Genomic DNA, 19,035 nt, shown 5'->3' on the forward strand with positions numbered 1-19,035 from the left:
AATGAGTGAGTTTCGGCTGTAAAATCACAGCGTCTGCCATCAAAACTGCTGCACATAACGAGGCGAAAGCACATGTTGACGCCTTTTCTGAATACATAACTGCACGTGCGTCGACCGGCAGCCGCTCAGCTCATGACGATGGCAGACTGGAGGTCACGGTTCCCCTCTCCAGCCTTTATTTTCCGCCACAGCACCGCCTGTAACCCCGTGTTTGTGTGGAGAATACCCAGCATGCCTTTGACCTTGACAGGTCATTGGTATAGAGAGGGAGGCTTTTCAGCTTCCAGGGCTGCAGCCTGGGGGTTAATCACACAGCACACCGATTAGGTTACAATGAATTATACATTAAAAAAAGAAGAGGAATTTAAATGAATGTTGAGAAAAAAAAGATAGAAGAAGCAGGCGGTAGTTTCTGTTGGAGGATAATGAGCCATTGCTGACGTGCAAACATCAAAGCCTGCAGGAATATATATTTTAGTGGCCGAAAATATAAAATAGTGAGCAGAATAATTAGATTTTTACACAAGATATGAGGAGTTTTGGTAACATTCACAACAAACTCCTGCATCCTTCTCATGCAGATGCACACATGCAAAACATGAGCGAGGCGGAAAATAATGCAGCAGAAAGTTGATTTTTGAATTTGGAGTGAGACATTTGCTGTGATATGTTTATTATGACAGTGAAGGAAGGAAGGTGGAGGGGGAGAGGTGGGGTGTGTGGAGGTGCATAGATCTGATTTACAGGGCAACCATCCAAATAAATCACCCATCACCCCCTGCGCACGCTGGGTGGTGTTTTTTTTTTATGGTTAAAAATTGGATAATAACCCCGCGGTGCAACCTGTAATACAGGAAGAGACCGAGAATTAAATAAAAAATAAAAAAAAAACACACACGCACACACAAACTGGCTCCAACTGCAACTGAGTGGCGTTGTTGCGCCGGGGCTGGAGAAAATACCGGAGATGTGTGGTGTCCTTTTTTTTTCCTGTCAGCAGCCAGAGGAGGGAAAAATGCTCCGAAAAGCCTCAGACACTCTGACCGCCCAGCGACGCTCCGCCGCGGGGATTTTAACGGGGATATAGGCGCTGCAGCGGCGGCGAGAATGTAAAGATTTGACGCGCCTGTTTGGCTTTTTTTTTTCCTCCGGAGCGCATGCAGGAAATTCTTGTGTAGTGCCAAAAACCCGAAGCTGTGCGTGTGTGTGGAGAGAGAGACAGAGAGCCAGAGAGGCGAGAGACAGCGGGATCTGACTGACATCCACCCCGGGTTCCCCCTCACTCCACTCGGCATGCCTCTGCTGCTGCAGCCCGCTCCTCGCCTTCGCCTCCACCGCCCGTTGTTTCCAAGCTCCTGAGCGGCGGCGGCGGCGGAGGAGACAAGCACGAGACGCACGCACAGCACAGCACAGCAACGCACGCACGCTCAAATACACATACACACGCTCACACGTTCACACACACGGACATGGCTTTGTCTTAACACACCGAGCATGACGCATTGCTGTCAGGGTGCAGCGCACCGCCGCGGCTCCGCGTCCAGATAAACCTGAGCAGAGAGAAGAGAGAAAAGAACAGAAAGTAAGAAATCAAATAATTGTTGCAGGAAGATGGCGCCCACCAAGCCGAGCATCCAGCAGGACCCGACGCGGAGAGAACGGTAACGGGGCACACACTCCTCCTCCTCCTCCTGCATGTTTACAGCCGCACAGCGCGGCTCGCAGCGGACCGGCAGCCCGGCGGGGGGACCGGCTGTTCCGCGTCGCTTTGCGTTTTATTCTGAGCCTCAAGGTGTCAGGAGGAACGCTGTTACCCTTTCCAGAGGAGAGTCGAGGTGTGCGTGCCCGCGTGTGTGCATGCATGCGTGCGCGCATGTGTGTGTGTGTGTGTGTGTGTGTGTGTGGCTGGGTAACAGGTCGGTTGGCCCGACTGTTGTAGCGGGAGAACAGAGGACTGTCTTTGCTTTGCTGTGCTGCTGTCTGCAGCCATGTGTGTTAGTAGTGTGTGTACCTCCACGTGCACGCGCGGACGTGCACGTTTAGGGAGTCATGCAGTGTGTTGATGCTCAGAGCAGCCAAGGTGTGTGAGCGTCGAGGAAAACATGTGCATCCATCGATGATAGACGTGTGTGTGGCACTACTACTGCTGTGTACAGTGTGTGTGTGTGTGTGTGTGTGTGTGTGTGAATTAACAGGAAGTTTTAATGTGGAGGGGTGTTCTCTCGTTTACCTGTGCAGACCTGAACATGACCTTAAAGCTGCTTCACCTGCTCTCATCATTAAGGCAGAAATATGAATAATTGTGTTTTTATATGTAAACATGTTCGTTTTGCTTCCAGCTGATCAACTAGTGGATTCATATCCCTCATATCTGCTCACACACAGCTCATCTACTCTGTTCTCTGCTGCTCTGCTCAGTGTGGCAGGAAGATTTCTGCTTGTGTCACCTGATGAAGAGAATCTGTCCTTCAGATGTTTTTACTGTCAGTAAACGATCACATTAGTTGTTTAGAAAATACTCCAATCTACATATCAGACATATTTGACACCATTTCTTATATTAATAATAATCAGCACCTGTTGATTTAGAGATGACGATCAAATGATTTCTTTTCAATTCTGTTTTTTTCTCTCTTTTATTTAAACTATATGTGCTTCATTGGATGCTGTTTTCCTGCAGGAATATACATTATTATTGTCAGTTCTGTGTGACATATGGCATCGTTCCCTCTGCGGGAACTTCTATATTATACGCATGTTGATGTAGGAATGAGACGCAATCAGATGAAACCATCATCCTATTTTTATAATCGTGGTTGAGTGCAATGGTTTATTCTCATCTATTCTACTAATCTATGGATTGAAACATTTGTTTGTGTCACTTGATGAAGAGACTCCATCCTCTTCACTCAGTTTGTGGCCTTTTTCTGTCACATTAGTTTTTATAACATGGTCTAATCTACATATTTGACATCATTTCTTATATTAATCACCACCTGTTGATTTAGAGATGACGATCACATCATTGTGATTCGGTTCTATCTAAATTCTTTTGTATTTTTCTTTTTTATATCCTAATAATGCATTTTGTTGGACGCTGTTCTCCTGCGGGAATATGCATTATTTTGTCTGTTCTGTGTGACATATGGCATCGTTTCCTCTGCAGGAACTTGCATATTTTACACATGATGATGTAGGAATGAGAAGCTATCAGATGGAACCATAATTCTATTTTAATAGTGATCCAGTGCAGTGGTTTATTCTAATATATTCTGTTCTACTCGGTGTGAGACATATTGGACACAAGTCTATGGATGGAAACTTTTCTGTTTGAAGAGAATCTGTCCTTCAGTCAGTTTGTGGCCTTTTAGAGTCAGAAAACCATCACATTACTTGTTAATAGTCAAATCTACATATCGTGCATACGTGACACCATTTCTAATAATAATAATAATTAACACCTGTTGATTTAGAGATGACGATCACATCATTTATTTTCAGTTCTGTTTTAATTCTTTTATTTAAACTATGCACTTTATTGGACGCTGTTCTCCTGCAGGAATATACATTATTTTGTCTGTTCTGTGTGACATATGGCATCGTTTCCTCTGCAGGAACTTGAATATTTTACACATGTTGATGTAGGAATGAGAAGCAATCAGATGAAACCATTATTCTATTAGTGGTCCAGTGCAGTGGTTTATTCAATTATATTCTGTTCTACTCAGTGTGACAAATCTGTGGATCGAATCATTTGTTTGTGTCACCTGATGAAGAGAATCTGTCCTCTTTAGTCAGTTTGTGGCTTTTTACTGTCATTTGAAGCTTTAGTTTCATACCTGTTTGTTTAGAAAATGGTCTAATCTACGTATCGTACATATTGGACACCATAGTTTATTATAGTAATAATCACCACCTGTTGATTTAGTGATGACGATCACATCATTTTTGGTCGGTTCTTCGCAATTTTTCCTCTTTTATTCAGATGATATGTGCTTCATTGGACGCTGTTCTCCTGCAGGAATATACATCATTCTTGTCCAATATGTTTGGTTTTCTGTGGCATATGGTCATTTTCTCTGCAGGAACTTGCATATTTTACATGTCGATGTAGGAATGACAAGCAATCAGATGAAACCATTATTCTATTCTTCTCTTTTCTATTCTACTCTTCTATCAGTGATCCAGTGGTTTGTTCTGTTCTGTGTTACCTGTTGTTGTGCATTTTGCAGCATGTTTGAAACGCATTGCAGCTTTAGTATTTCTACCTGTTGTTGTTGTTGTTGTTTCAAGTTGCTTTCTGTGTCTTTTCTGTTTGTGACACATTGGACTGGATATTTATTGGGTATTCTGTTAAAATTCAATGCAAACTATGTGACATATGGTGGAATAATTTGCTCCCTGGGAATCTGTCCTCCTGCACTGGTTGGTGGAGGAATGACAGTCACATATTTGATTATGTGGTGCTGTGCATTGATGAAATCTGCCTTTCTGCTGTGTGCTCACATGTAATTCTGACTCGTGTGTGTGTGTGTGTGTGTGTGTGTGAGCAGGTGATGCTGTCCGTGTGGATGGAGCCTGATGACAAGTGTGTTTTTCTCCTCTGTGTAACCTCCACTCTAACATCTGTTGTATGAAAGAAAAAGGTGCAGAGATAATTTAGTTCCGGCTCGCTGAGGTCGTCTCCCCCGCTCGACCGGCCCTCGCCGTGTTCGCCGGCTTTTATTTCAGTCAGACGGCGTCCTGTTTAACGACACAACACCTGCTCCGACCGAGCCGCGCGGTAACAAGAGCGCTCGGCGGATATTGTTGTACTGTGAAATACAAAAGCTTGTTTTTGTTTTTATGCTGCATCTTTTTGCCTCAGTGTTTCTGCAGTCCTGTAATCATCTGGAAGGACTCAGGTGTGTGTGTGTGTGTGTGTGTGTGTGCCTGTAAATAGTGAAACTAACCCATCAGGCAGCAGCTGTGATGCTGTTTCACACTGCAGCTCACAGTTTTCTGACAAACAAAACTGCTCTAAGTTGCACTGATTCATTTGCATATGATAGCTCGGTATCTGAACCCTCAAATCTCAGTTTTTGAGCGTTTGAATGAGACGAAACGAGAGCCGAGCTGATCTGCACGACGGCGGCCGGGGAGAATGACGCCAGAATGATGTGTTTATAAGAGCGTTTCCCAGTTTGTAGACGCTCCTGGTCTACACATGCTAACAGTGAGTGTGAGTGCAGGCGGAGGGTTCAGGTCAGTGCTGAGCAGCAGATTAACAGCCGGCTATTTGCATACGTGTGGTGTTAAAGAGCAGAGAGCAGGCGGAGGGTCAGAGGTCAAATGTATAGAGCTGAAATTACACTTCACTGCTGTCCAGCCTTCACTTCCACTGATTCTGCTACAAAGAGCTTTTATCCTTTAATTTGCCCCGGACTGAGCAGGCAGGAAGCTCCGACCTGACGGGAGGAAGTGGGATTCATGAGTGTGAGACTTATTATCTGATATAACCTCGGCCTCTCCGCTTACCTGCTGAAGGGGAGAATTTGTGCGAGACAATCTGGTGATTTTACAGCTCGTACGCTTTCTGTCTCTCTCTCCGACTGCTTCCTGCAGGAGACGAGGCTCCCAGGCTCCTGTCGGATTTATGCACAAACTGATTTTAGTGGAGAGTTTAGGGCAAATTTCCACAACAGGTGGTGTGTTTTTCTGGTTCGGAAGCCTAAAGAAAGACGTCATGACGCCCCGGTGAGCGCAGTGTTGGAAAATGTTTCTGTTAAACGTGTTAAACGTGTCCCTCCTGAGGCTCTCAGGTCGGGGAGGAGGAGCATAAACTGTTCTGGCTTTGTGACATCTCAGGTTTTCTGGATTCCAGATGGACGATTGAATATAAATGCTGTCCTGTATGTAAACACAGAAGCATCACATCGTTCAGATTGTCACCTGACTGATTTTATCAGCTTATCATCAAACAACCTGCTGGTGTGTGTTTCAGGGCATAGAGCAGATCATCAGGACATGCTGTAAATAACGTTTTAATTGCAAATGGTAACAAATCATGAACAAAGTTCTATAAAATGGTGAAAAATGTCAGTCACATTTTCCCAGAATGCAAGATGACGTCTTTAGATGGTTGTTTTGTCAAACCAAGAGTCCAAAACTCAAATATATTATTTTTCTAATCATGTAAAACAGAAAAACTCTGCAAATTCTCACAGTGGAGAAGCTGGGACGGCTTATTATAAGACCTGATTTACAATTACTGTAAAAATTAAACTCTTAGTGTCAAAATTTAGAATAACACAAACAAAAACTTTGTTGGAATATCTTTCAGAATGTGTTTAAAAAAACGCTGCAGAAATGTTTATTAGGAAAAACCATGCTGCCATCAAACAGATAAAATTTAAATCCCAGTAACTGTAAATATGTTAAACATAACTCTTACCTTCACTCATATTCTTTACATTTATGCTACCAAAGTAAGTCCGTGCTGCAGAATCTTCAGTCAGATTTGGAGCTTGAGAGCTAATCCATTTCTACAACAAAAGAAAATACATTCAAATAAATTCACTGTGATGTGTTTGAGAGCAGCGACTGTTCCGATTGTCTCCTTTTATATCAAATGTCTGTTAATCTGTTCAGAATCACACAGGATGCTGAACAGAGCGAGACGTGAATTTGGTCTTGAAAAAGTGTTCTGGAACGTTTCCTGCTGTCTTTCATATGCAAGTCTTCTTTTAAAGTTAAGGCAATAAACTGCATCACTAAAGCAGGATTGTGTTCCTTTTTCAAAGAAAATGCAACACATTAACTTACCTATAAAGTATAGTTGAATTGAAAAGCAATAAAATTCAGTAACATGCACTGAGGTGACAAATCGATAACTTCATAACTGAGCCCATTTTGTCTACTTCTGTTACATTTCAGCACGTCACTGATAAACATTTCATGTATTTTACCACAAAACTGAAACAAGTGAACACACTGTACCTCATTACACAACTCTGTCTCCTAAAATGATGTTCCCACACAACAAAACTGCTGTTTCATCAGAAATGTATTTTCCAGCTTTGTGAAACAGTCCCATTTTAAACACATGGTTAATCTTGTGAATTAAAACAAAACTGGTGAGTGAAGGATCATAGTTTGGGTAAAATAAGGTTTTTGATCTTAAAACAAGTCAGTGTTGAATTCTGGAGCAGTGGTTTCCTGCGTGAATGTGCTTTTTTTGATTTGTTTTATTCCAGCAGACTTTAAAGAAACATAGAAACATATTGGTGATACAAAAAAAACCCAAATGTAGTCTTGGAGAAAATGCATTTCCTTAGAAACATAATAGAGAATCAGTTTGCTTGTTTGTGAAGTCATCAGTCAGCCTTTCTTACTCTAATCTGAGATGTTTCCCTGTCTCGTGCTTAAAGGAAACTGATATTTCCTGTTGCTGTTAATGACTCCTGGTTTGTTAAATCCAACCTGCTGTCGACGCTGCGATGAGAACAAACCCTCCTCCTGCTCCGGTTCTGAACCGTGAAGCTGTTATTTTTAACCCGCCGCTGCTGTCGTGTTTCTGGGAGACGACAGTTTCACTGAAAAATCTATGTTTCGGCGGCCGGGGCGATCAAATCTCAGGTGTGTCCTTGAATGCACCATTGAAGAAAGAGACTCTGCGTCACGTGCCGACGCCCCCACTGACGCTGACGGTGAAAAAAGGTGATTAAATCTTTTATTGTGATGAATTATCTTTCTGCAGCGGGCTTCTTGTCTCTGCAAGCTGCTTTTCATAGAAATGAACAGAAAGCAATGGCTGCCTGCGAGGAAGGAAATCAATCTAAAAAGTGATGGTTTGTTTAGGCAATAAAGTGCACAAATTTGTAGGTAATCCATCTATTAATTTCTCCCCTCGTCCATTCATCTTCTCCTCCCTCCAACGCTCCATTCTCCCACCATTTACTCCCTGCCTGCATCCATCTATCCATCCATCCCTTCATTCATCTCTCCATCTGCTCCCCTCCCCCTCCATCCAGCAGTGTGTGTGTGTGTGTGTGTGTGTGTCTGTGTGTGTGTGTGTTTCTGCTAAAGGCTGTCAGGCAGCAACAGCGTTTTGGCTGAGCTGCTGTTTGTGGATCTATTTCTGGGGGCATTTCAGCGGCGATAGGCATCTGGAGGAGACCAAATTAATTTCCAGGTAGGGAGGGAGAGAGAGAGGAAGATAGAGAGAGAGAGAGGGAGAGAAAAAGAGAGAGAGAGAGAGAGAAAGTGGGGGTAGAAGGACGAGGAGGAGGAGGACAGACTTCATAGCTGACTGCACAAGTGCTCCCACTATCAGTACACTACAGCGGCTCTGGAGAGGAAGATGATGGAGAGATGATGGAGAGAGGAGGACTGGACAAGAGAGCTAGACAGACACTGAGCAACAGGGAGGGAGAGAAAAAATCACGGGAGGGGAGGAGGAGGAGGAGGAGGAGGAGGAGGAGGAGGAGGAAGAGGTGGACATTGAAAACAGCAAGGCAGAGAAAAGAGGGAAGGGAGGAGAAAAAAATAGAAAGATTTGGACATTGTGTGGGGAGGACAGCATCATTTTTTTCACCGAGTCTCTCAAAATTATGTTTCTGTTCGAGTGACAGCGCCCTCTAGTGGCAGTTGTTATAGAGCGATAAAGTCCACGTAGAGAAGATGCATACAAATAACACAACTTTACACTTTCAAATTACATGCAGTGCATACAACAAAATGCAAACAATACACACAACGCCCCTACTGGCTGCAGGACATCATAAAAAAATGTGCTCCGTCAGCACTTCTCTAAGGTTAGGGCCAAACAGTTCCTGGCCACGGGATATGACTGTCATTAACTTGCATTGTAGCCAAATCCGTGTCAGTTTCACGGAAATTTGAGCGATTCCGTGGCTATTCCACGGATTTTGAGTTAAGCGAATCCGTGGCTATTTCACGGATTCCTGTGAGACCAGGTTCTTAAAAAGTTAGGGCAGTAGAGTAGAGCAGATAAGTGTTAAAGTTAAGAGTACGCTGCAGGAAACAAGACGGATAAAACATGAAGATGATGATGATAAAAGAGACGGAGAGACAAACAAAGGGAGGGAAGGAGAAATGAGACAGGAAGCTGGTGGAGCTGAGGAGAAGAGAAGAAAAGGAGAGGAGCAGAGGAGGAGAGGAAGAGATGAGTGTGTGAGTGAAGAGAGAAGAAGAGGAATCACTCCTGGAGCTGATTGGCTCTCAGCGGTGGACGACTGTTGAATGAAACTCTCCCGCAGGCAGCAAGAGCCTCTCAGAGCTGCAGGAGAGCTGGGCTAGCTGGGCTAGCTGGGTTAGCTGGGCTAGCTGGGTTAGCTGGGTTAGCTGGGCTAGCTGTCCCCGAGGAGAACACCTGCCTGATGGCCCTGAGCCTCAGAGAGTGTGTGTGTGTGTGTGAGGACATGTTTGCAAAGTGAGGACATTTCGGCCGGTCCTCACTTCTTTAAAGGCTTTTTTTTTAGATTTCAGACTTTGTTTTAAGGCAAGGGTGTCAAACTCAAATACACAATGGGCCAAAATTTAAAACTTGAATAAAATCGTGGGCCAACATTGAACAAATAAACCTTTTAATATATACCAAACATGTTTATAAACCTTTTTATACAGTCACTACTGGTCAAAAGTTTTAGAACACACCAACTTTTCCAGAATTTAATTGAAAATGATGCAGTTTAATGTCTCAGTGTACTCTGAAATTAATGCACATTTGCAACATTTAAAATTCTTTATTGAGCATGATAGTGTTTTGAAAGTAAAAAAAAGATTCAAAATCACATTTTATGTTGGACTAAATGACAAAAAAAGACACAAAATGACCAAAAAAAGACACAAAATGACAAAAAAAGACACCAAAAGACACAAAATGACCAAAAAAGACACAAAATGACTTACAAAGACATGAAAAGAATTCAAAAATGGACAAAATAGCCCAAGACTCCATAGAGTTAAGTTGTTAACCCATTTCTTGTTCCCTGAAAAAGGCCTACTTGTATAATTCTGAAATGTACATTATTTTCCAGTTTTGGTTAAGCTTACCTTTTTTTATTTACCTCTGGCAGTTCACCACTTACCTTTGGACCCTTTCAAGCTGTTTATTTGACTTGAACTGCTTGAATTTCAATAAAAAACTGGAAAAATTGGGGTGTTCTAAAACTTTTGACCGGTAGTGTATATTTATTCTAAAGACAAGCAGCAAAAGAAGAAACTGTCCTGTAAATTCAAACGTTGCATACAAAGATTATTACTATTTTTGCACATGCAGACTTTGGATTTAAATGATTTTTTTTGGTGCAAAAAGTGCAACAATTCCAGCGAATGAGTTCTAAATCGATGACAAATTGTAATATATCGTTATATATCATGGCGTGCATGTGTTTTTGGTGGCTGAGTGCAGCCACCTGACTGTCTCCTGCTGGAATCTGTCCTCGGAGACACTTTAAACAGTAGACACAAGTCTTGTGTATCGGTGTATTAATCCACGTTGCGATAGGTCATATAGTTTTTTATCAATCCCTGTTCAATGACCATGATCATTTTTGGAGAAATTCTGAGATTATAATGGGTGTGTATTGCACGGAATGTTCGTGTCACAGTGTGTGACATCATCACCAGAGTGTAGAGGGAGAGAAAAAACTGTCAAAAAATAAATTTGAAAACTGCGCTCCAGGCCGCAAATTCCACTCTACAGAAATAATTTATACATAGAAACGTAGGAAAATTAGTCTTCTCCCTCACAATCCTCTGGTAAAGCTGTCAGAGTTATAGTTTGGGCGTAGGACGCACAGATGATCCACCAACACCACCAACAGCCTCATTGGCTTTGGATTTGAATGATTTTTTTTTGGTGCAAAAAGTGCAACAATTCCAGCGAATGAGTTCTAAATCGATGACAAATTGTAATATATTGTGATATATTATGGCGTGCATGTGTTTTTGGTGGCTGAGTGCAGCCACCTGACTGTCTCATGCTGGAATCTGTCCTCGGAGACACAAAGAGAGAGTGAGAGAAAGAGGCAGAGTGAGAAAAAGTAAAGCTGTGAGAGAAAGGAGGCCTGTGGTGGTGCTAGTGTTGGCGAACTTTCAGAAACAACAGAAAAACCACAAAGCACAAAGTTGGCTTTGTCTCCAAAAAGTCCCCCCTCCTCCCCCTCCTCCCCCTCTTCCTCCCCGGGGGCAAAATAACACAATAAAATGTCCCATTAGCCCATTCTGATGAGCGAGAGACACCGAGGCAGGGAGAGCGAGAGGCTGCTCTGAGGTTTTGGCAGCTGCTCGGCGGTTCTGGTGGTTTTTGTGGAGTGTTTGAGCTGGGCCAGATCCTGACGTGTTGTTAGGAAACAGCTCGAGACGCTCAAACAGCCAGAGAGAGAGAGAGAGAGAGAGAGAGAGGGGGAGAGAGAGAGAGAGAGAGAGAGAGAGAAATAGCCACGGATTTCGCTTAACTCAAAATCCGTGGAATAGCCACGGAATCGCTCAAATTTCCGTGAAACTGACATGGATTTCGCTACAATGCAAGTTAATGACAGTCATATCCCGTGGCTGTTCCATGGATATTTGTTCCTATTGGTTTGTTCCAAGTCACGTGACTTTCAAGGTCCCGGCGGTCAGAACAAAAAACATGGCGGACAGTTCTCTCATTTTTAGTGAAAAATCAATATTTTGACTTAGTTTCTGCATAAAAATGGATTTTGATCACATCTCTAGCGAGAAATATATGTTTTATTTTCTAAATATTCACTCAGTGAATGTACATAATCACTTTGTATGTTGGAATAGCCACGGGATATGACTGTCATTATTGTGATTATAGTGATTCCGTGGCTATTTCACGGATTTCTGTGAGATCATGTTGCTTTTTTTTGTTCAAACAATATCTCATTTTACACAAAAGGAACCCAGAATGTGTACATTGTATAATAGTTTAACTCTATGGAGTCTTATAGGGCTATTTTGTCCATTTTTTAATCCCTTTCATGTCTTTACATGTCTTTTTTGGTCATTTGTGTCTTTTTTGTGTCTTTTTTTGGTAATTTTGTGTCTGTTGTTGTGTCTTTAGTTATTTTGTGTCTTTTCTTTGTCATTTTGTGTCTTTTTTGGTCATTTGTGTCTTTTTTGTGTCTTTTTTTGGTAATTTTGTGTCTGTTGTTGTGTCTTTAGTTATTTTGTGTCTTTTCTTTGTCATTTTGTGTCTTTTTTGTCATTGGTGTCATTTATGTGTCTTTTTTGTGTCTTTTTTTGGTAATTTTGTGTCTGTTGTTGTGTCTTTAGTTATTTTGTGTCTTTTCTTTGTCATTTTGTGTCTTTTTTGGTCATTTGTGTCTTTTTTGTGTCTTTTTTTGGTAATTTTGTGTCTGTTGTTGTGTCTTTAGTTATTTTGTGTCTTTTCTTTTTCATTTTGTGTCTTTTTTGTCATTGGTGTCATTTATGTGTCTTTTTTGTGTCTGTTTTAGTTATTTTGTGTCTTTTTTTGGTCATTTTGTGTCTTTTTTTTTGTCATTTTTATGTCTTCTGTGTTTTTTTTTTGTTATTCTGTCTTCTCATTTTGTGTCTTTTTTTGGTACTTTTTTTGGACATTCAAAGATTTTGAATGCTTAAATATCATCTTGGCTTTTTTTCATGTGCTAATGTGCCCCTCTGATTAAACACTGGCCCCTCCTTGGCCCCCACAGTAAAACTGGTCTAGAACCGCCACTGCGCCTGCAGTCAGTCCGTCTCTAATGTGGAGTTTTTGGTCTGTGATTTCACCAGATTGGTTCTGTCCACACATGCATGTAAACACGGTTATCAGAGAGAGGAAGAAACAGCGGCTGACGTGTCTGTAGTTTATGTTTGAGTGAAAATTGTTTTCCTTTTCAGACTGAATTTACATTTGTCTTTGGGAAGAAAATGCATAGAAAATGTCTCCGGCCAGCAATTGAGCCTCGGCGGCGGCGGCAGTTTGTTCGTTGTTACCAAATAACAATGTGTAAATTTCCTGCACGCCGCTCTGACACAGACTCTGGTTTTGTCCCAGATGGAGAAATGTATGAAAATGTAAATGATGCTGCACACAGCTGAAGCATTTTTCAGGGGCTGGGAAGTCGCACAAACATGTTGTTAGGAACGTTTTCTTCATTTTACATAAACAAATGCTGTTTTCCTGCCCGTTATACACCAGCAGAGTCCCAGCCTCTGTGTTATTTCTCAATCATTTCTTTCTCTTTTTTTGGCCTAAACACACAAACGCTGTTTGTCTGCTGCTGCGTCTGGATGTGACTTACATTTCTGGGCAGTTTGTGAAAATACAACTTTGTTTTATACTACTTTTATATGTTGTTATAAAGGTTTAGTGAGCTTCAGATGGACTCGTTTAGAAGATAGTTTTTCTATACCTCACAAACGTATATGCATTATTCATGGGCTCTTTTTGCTCTTTTGACATTCTCCTCTCTGTGTCCTTGTATTTCACTGCAATATATAAAATCTGTGTAAATCTATGAGTCCTGCAGCTCTATGGAATCAGCACAATCATGGCTAGAAGTGGGAACAACTCAAACATGTCTTTGTGCAGAATAACACAGTTAGAATGACAGAAATCAGAAAAAGAGAAGTTGAATCACTTTTCCAATTGTCCAAAAGTGTCACAAATGTTGTTATAAACACAAAATGCCAAAAAAAAAAAGTAAAATGACACAAAAAAGACAAAAAATACCAAAAATGACACAAAATCACCAAAAGAGATACAAAATGACCAAAAAATTATGTGAAAAGACCAAATCAGTTTTCTCCACATATTGAAGTATTGTCATGTTTCCAGCCTCTCCTGTCCTCTCCTCTCTGCTCTGTGTAAACAGCCTCTCCTGTCCTCTCCTCTCTGCTCTGTGTAAACAGCCTCTCCTGTCCTCTCCTCTCTGCTCTGTGTAAACAGCCTCTCCTGTCCTCTCCTCTCTGCTCTGTGTAAACAGCCTCTCCTGTCCTCTCCTCTCTGCTCTGTGTAAACAGCCTCTCCTCACCATACGATTAATATAGGTTTCACTTTCATTGCTTGAAATTTTCAGCATATGTCCCCCTCTGCATCCTTTATAGATAATATAAATTTCATAAATAAACTTTCTTCATACATTTTTACGTGTTTTATACATTTTTATAGCACCCATGGTCCTCAGGGGTCAAAAAGGACCCCATGACACATTTTTAGGAAATGTAAAAAAAAATATTACCTTTTTTTTTTTTTTTTTTACCTTTTAAGGCAACTCATAACCAAAAATGTATCTATAATTTTCATCATTTTCATTATTATTGGTCAATTTCAGTCAAATATACAAAATTAGGCTAAAAAAAAGTAATGACACCTAAATATTTTTTTCAATAGTTATAGTAAAATAATAATTTCTTGATGGGAATGCACAGAGTAGGTTATGTCAACTTTTAGTGAAACGTATGTTTTGAAAACATTGTTCATTTTTGGATGTCAGCAAAAATAAAAAAAGCATCACACCCATGGTCCTCAGGATAGTCGGCGGGAGGACTACACACGGGTTAAGACATTTTCTTTTAGGGTTGGATTTTTTTAATCTTTTATGTTTTTTACAAACGTCAAAAGGATTCTGAATTATGTTGTGGAGCAGAATCTGGAAGCTCCTGCTTCTCTTGTTTCTTGTTAACTGTTGTGTAATTTTGTCCCTTGAATAAATTTGCATAAATTAGCTGAAATACTTTCAGTTTTACAATCAGACGATCACAAAAGAGTTGCTTGTAAAACATAAAAAAAACAGCAAACACTTCTCCCTTCCCTCATTTCCTCTCCTCTCCTCTCCTCTCCTCTCCTCTCCTCTCCTCTCCTCTCCTCTCCTCTCTTTTCCACCTCCTCCTCCTCTCTCCTCTCTCCTCCTCCTCCTCCTCCTCCTCCTCCTCCTCTTGTAGACAGAGGATGTAATCAGCTCAGACCTGCTGACTCGGCAGCTTCCCACCTCAGGACCAATATCTACCTGTCCTTGAAAACACACACTTCAATTATACTACACCTTAGATTGGTTAAACACACACACACACACACACACACACACACACACACACACACACTCCCACCATATCCCTCTATTTTACTCTTTGTGTTCTCCCTTTTTTCTCTTTCTCTTTTTGTGACTCCTCTTTCTCTCCCAGTCTTTTGTTATCGTCTCTCTCACAGTTTTTACTACTTTTTCTTCATTCAGTCCACTTTCTCTCCCTCACACCTCTCTCTCTCTTCTCTCAGTCCACCTAACCTTTCCCTTCTTTCTCTCTCGTGACCCCTCCATCCTCTGGATCTGGTGGTGATGGTAATGGCCTGGAGGGAGGGAGGGATGGAGGGATGGAGGGAGGGATGGAGGGATGACAGTGCAGGTTGTATTGCGGCTGTTTTACACCCAGTGGAGTTGACAGTAAAAAGGTGACTGAGTCTGAGCCGTGTCACTGCTGTCTTTATGTTTAATAGCCACAAACACTCCGTTTATCATAGAGAGAAACTGTAAAAAAAAAAAAGGTGTTATCGTGAAAATTTGAACTTTCCGACGGTCCTTGAACAGATCATCTGTTACTTAAGCTTCTGTTATAAAAAAGTGACCAAAACTTGTGTCAAAATGTTGATATTTGTGTCAGAATTTAAAATAAAGCGTCTGCACTAACCAGATCCTGTTAAAAACATTAAATTCTCCTCAGAGACACTGAAGACATGATTGATTCTGCTGAGACCAACGGTCACGTGACAAATATTCACTGAGAATCTGTTTACACAGAGCAGAGAGGAGAGGACAGGAGAGGCTGTTTACACAGAGCAGAGAGGAGAGGACAGGAGAGGCTGGAAACATGACAATACTGAGAATATGTACAATATGTGGAGAAAACTGTTTTCTTTTACAACATTCAGGACACCTGTGGGCACTTGGAAAAGTGTTCAATTGATACATTCTGTTTCATTCCAAAAAGAATTTAAATTAATTTATCAGAGAAATTCAACTGCATAATGTTAAAGTTCTTAAAAGTTGAACTCCACATCAACACTCTGCAGCCAAATCCACAAATCTCATGTTGCTGTTTTAAATACTGACAGTATTCAAAGTCATATCTTCTGATTATTATTATTGCCAATATTGTTAATTATTAATTTATATGCGAAAAGAGAGTCACTTTAAAACAATAAAAATAAAACTAATATTCTTTGTCAAACATAAACATATCACAAGGAAATCAATGGTCGTCAACATCATAAAAGTTGCAAATTTACTTTAATACTCCCCCTTTCGTGCTGTGTGTGTGTGTGTGTGTGTGTGTGTGTGTGTGTATTGATGTGTGTGTGTTAGTGTGAAAGTGTGTGTGTCCAGCAGTTAAACCAGGTGCTGTAACATGTAGATTAGCCAGCTGCTCATATTGTTGCTTCAATCCCAAGAGGAATTATTTGGAGATTAATTTCTGTGTGTGCGTGTGTGTGTGTGGTTGTGTATGTGTATGTGTGTGTGTGTGTGTGTGTGTGTGTCCAGTTGCCAGGACAGGTGTTGCAGCATGATGATGATTGTGTTGTTTCTCTCTTTGTCCCGTGTGTTTGATACCAGCCTGCGTGTGTGTTCATCGTGTTACATTATGTTTATTGATGTGTGTGTGTGTGTGTGTTTTACCTGATTTAAAACAGCCATCACTGTTGTCTGTCCTCTCCTCCTCCTCCTCCTCCTCCTCCTCCTCCTCCTCCCTGTCCGTCTCATCTCCTCTCCTCTGCTCTCATTACCTCCTCTCGTCTCCTCTTTGCCCCCGGTGCGGTCACCTGTTTTGCCCCTGTAGGCAGGAAGGAGACCTGCGGGTGAAATGACTATTGATTATTCTCTGTTAGACAGAGAGGAGGAGGAGGAGGAGGAGGAGGAGGAGGAGGAGGAGGGACACCTCCGTCACAGGGATAAGTGATGCATTGGAGAAAACACTGGAAACAACTGTGTGTTGTAGTTTATTTTGACTCACACACACACACACACACCATCCTGCAGCAACAAATACTTACTAAATGTGGATCAATCCGCTGCTGAAAATAGTCCCTAACAAAAGCACTATTTCCACCTTTTTGCTTGATAAAAACTCCAGTGAGCAGCTGTTTGAGGAAATTACAGGCAAGCTCTCTATCCTCTGTCTCCTTTATGTGTGTGTGTGTGTGTGTGTGTGTGTGTGTGTGTGTGTGTGTGTGTGTGTGTGTGTGTGTCTCAGCCTGCTGTGCGCTACATGGTGACATTTGGGAGAAGACTCGACCTCATGCTGATCAGAGACGAGCACTCTTCAAAGAGCCGTTAGACACACCACACACACACACACACACACACACACACACACACACACCATGGTTCATTTGTTGTGTGAATGATGTCGTTGATATTATTTGATTTTTTCATTCTCTACCTGAGTAAAAAACATTATTTGACCTATTGCAGTATTATTTTTTATTATTTTTTAAATTATTTTGGATGGAGGAAAGCAGAAGTTGAAATTTGCTTTCAATATAATAATCAGTTCAATAAAAAAAATAATCAAAATATTTTCAATATATGAACCAAAAATTATTTTTTTTGCCTGAACTGATTTCTATTTATTTTTTCTGCAGCACCAAATATATATTTCTGCAGTTTGTAAATATCTGAGACAAAAAAACACATTTTTGATGACAAGTGATGGCTATATTTTTCAAAACAAAACAATGAATGATAAGTCATAACAAAATTTCTGCCTGCTTGAAAAAAACAACAGCTAACAACACGATACAAGTTTATTTTTTACCATAGACTGTATATGAATAATGGACGTAGTCACCGTGATGTCACCTGTTGGTTTGTGGCCCGTTCAGCGTTACACTCGTCGCCATCTTGCGTAGCCATCTTGTTTCCGATACAGGAAGCAGACCATATTTGGACTGTGGAGGAGGAGAGGGATCTGATCACTGACTACAGCCTCTCTACACCTCAACCTGACTGATTCATGTTAGCATTAGCTGGAGCATTAACTGGGATGTTGGTTTTGGCAAAAAACAAAAACAAAATGTATCTTTCTGACCTCAGAAAACTGAGCAGCGACTCCTTGGAGTGTCTGTTAGTCCAATCAAACACTGAACAAGACATTTACTGAACAAAACGTTCAAATAAACTGTCATTAAGTGAAAATACAGTGAAAGAGTCAAAGTTATGAGACCAAACCGCTAAACATCCTCATTTCTATCTATATAACGTTATCTATAACTTTATTGACACGTTGCCGTGGATACGCATTGTTCTGCTTCTCTCCTGGTGACGGCTCGCCTTGTTAGTGACCTGTCAATCAAAGGTAGCCCCGCCCCAAATCATACGATTCTTTATCTTCTATTTTCTTCTAAATGGGGCCATTATTAGAACTATTCACATTAAATTGTCTTGAAGAAGATTTTTTACTAGTGATTGAGACATGAAATTCTGAGGTATTAAATCAAGGGAGAAGTTTTCAAATTTTGCACTGAAATGAATGGGCAGATTTTTTTTGCAGCCAAACTTAGCGCCCCCTACTGGAATATTCGGTAGAATGCAGCTTAAGGCACTTCCTGGTTGGCCTCCATGCTCAGACCAGGAGGTTGCCGCCTGTTTTTGAAATGTCCACCTGATGACAAACAACTTCCTGTTAACCACAGTACATTTCAGTGGTGTTTGACACCTTGAGGCCTGTGTTGGGATTTGAACCAGCAGCCTTATTGACACGAGTGTCTCTGTCACCTTCAGGATGGTGTCACTGCTGCACCATCACCTCCTCCTCCTCCTCCCACCCTTCCTCGCCGTGGTCATTGTTGTTGTTGTTGCTCCTCTGTGATGGATCTGCTGCGTGTAATTTCATGCACGTGTCTTACGGTTATTGATGTCTGTACTTATTCACCCACTTGACTCCTGCCCTCCCTCCACACACACACACACACACACACACACACACACACACACACACACACACACACACACACACACACACACACCCTTGTCATTAAATGATTTCAGCCATTATGTCCTGGAC

General features: G+C 41.4%; 1 protein-coding gene across 1 annotated transcript in view; it reads left to right on the top strand.

The window, feature by feature from the left end:
• The first annotated feature begins 971 nt into the window (after positions 1 to 971).
• LOC131987902 (neuronal PAS domain-containing protein 3) overlaps positions 972 to 19,035 on the top strand; it is a 425,063-nt gene continuing 406,999 nt past the window's right edge. Inside the window, exon 1 of the mRNA XM_059352818.1 lies at positions 972 to 1,661. Coding sequence (XP_059208801.1) covers positions 1,612 to 1,661 — 50 coding nt within the window. The 5' untranslated portion in view covers positions 972 to 1,611. The remainder of the gene's footprint in view (positions 1,662 to 19,035) is intronic.

Source organism: Centropristis striata, chromosome 16 (genome assembly GCF_030273125.1).
Source record: "Centropristis striata isolate RG_2023a ecotype Rhode Island chromosome 16, C.striata_1.0, whole genome shotgun sequence".
Classification (NCBI taxonomy): Eukaryota; Metazoa; Chordata; class Actinopteri; order Perciformes; family Serranidae; genus Centropristis; species Centropristis striata.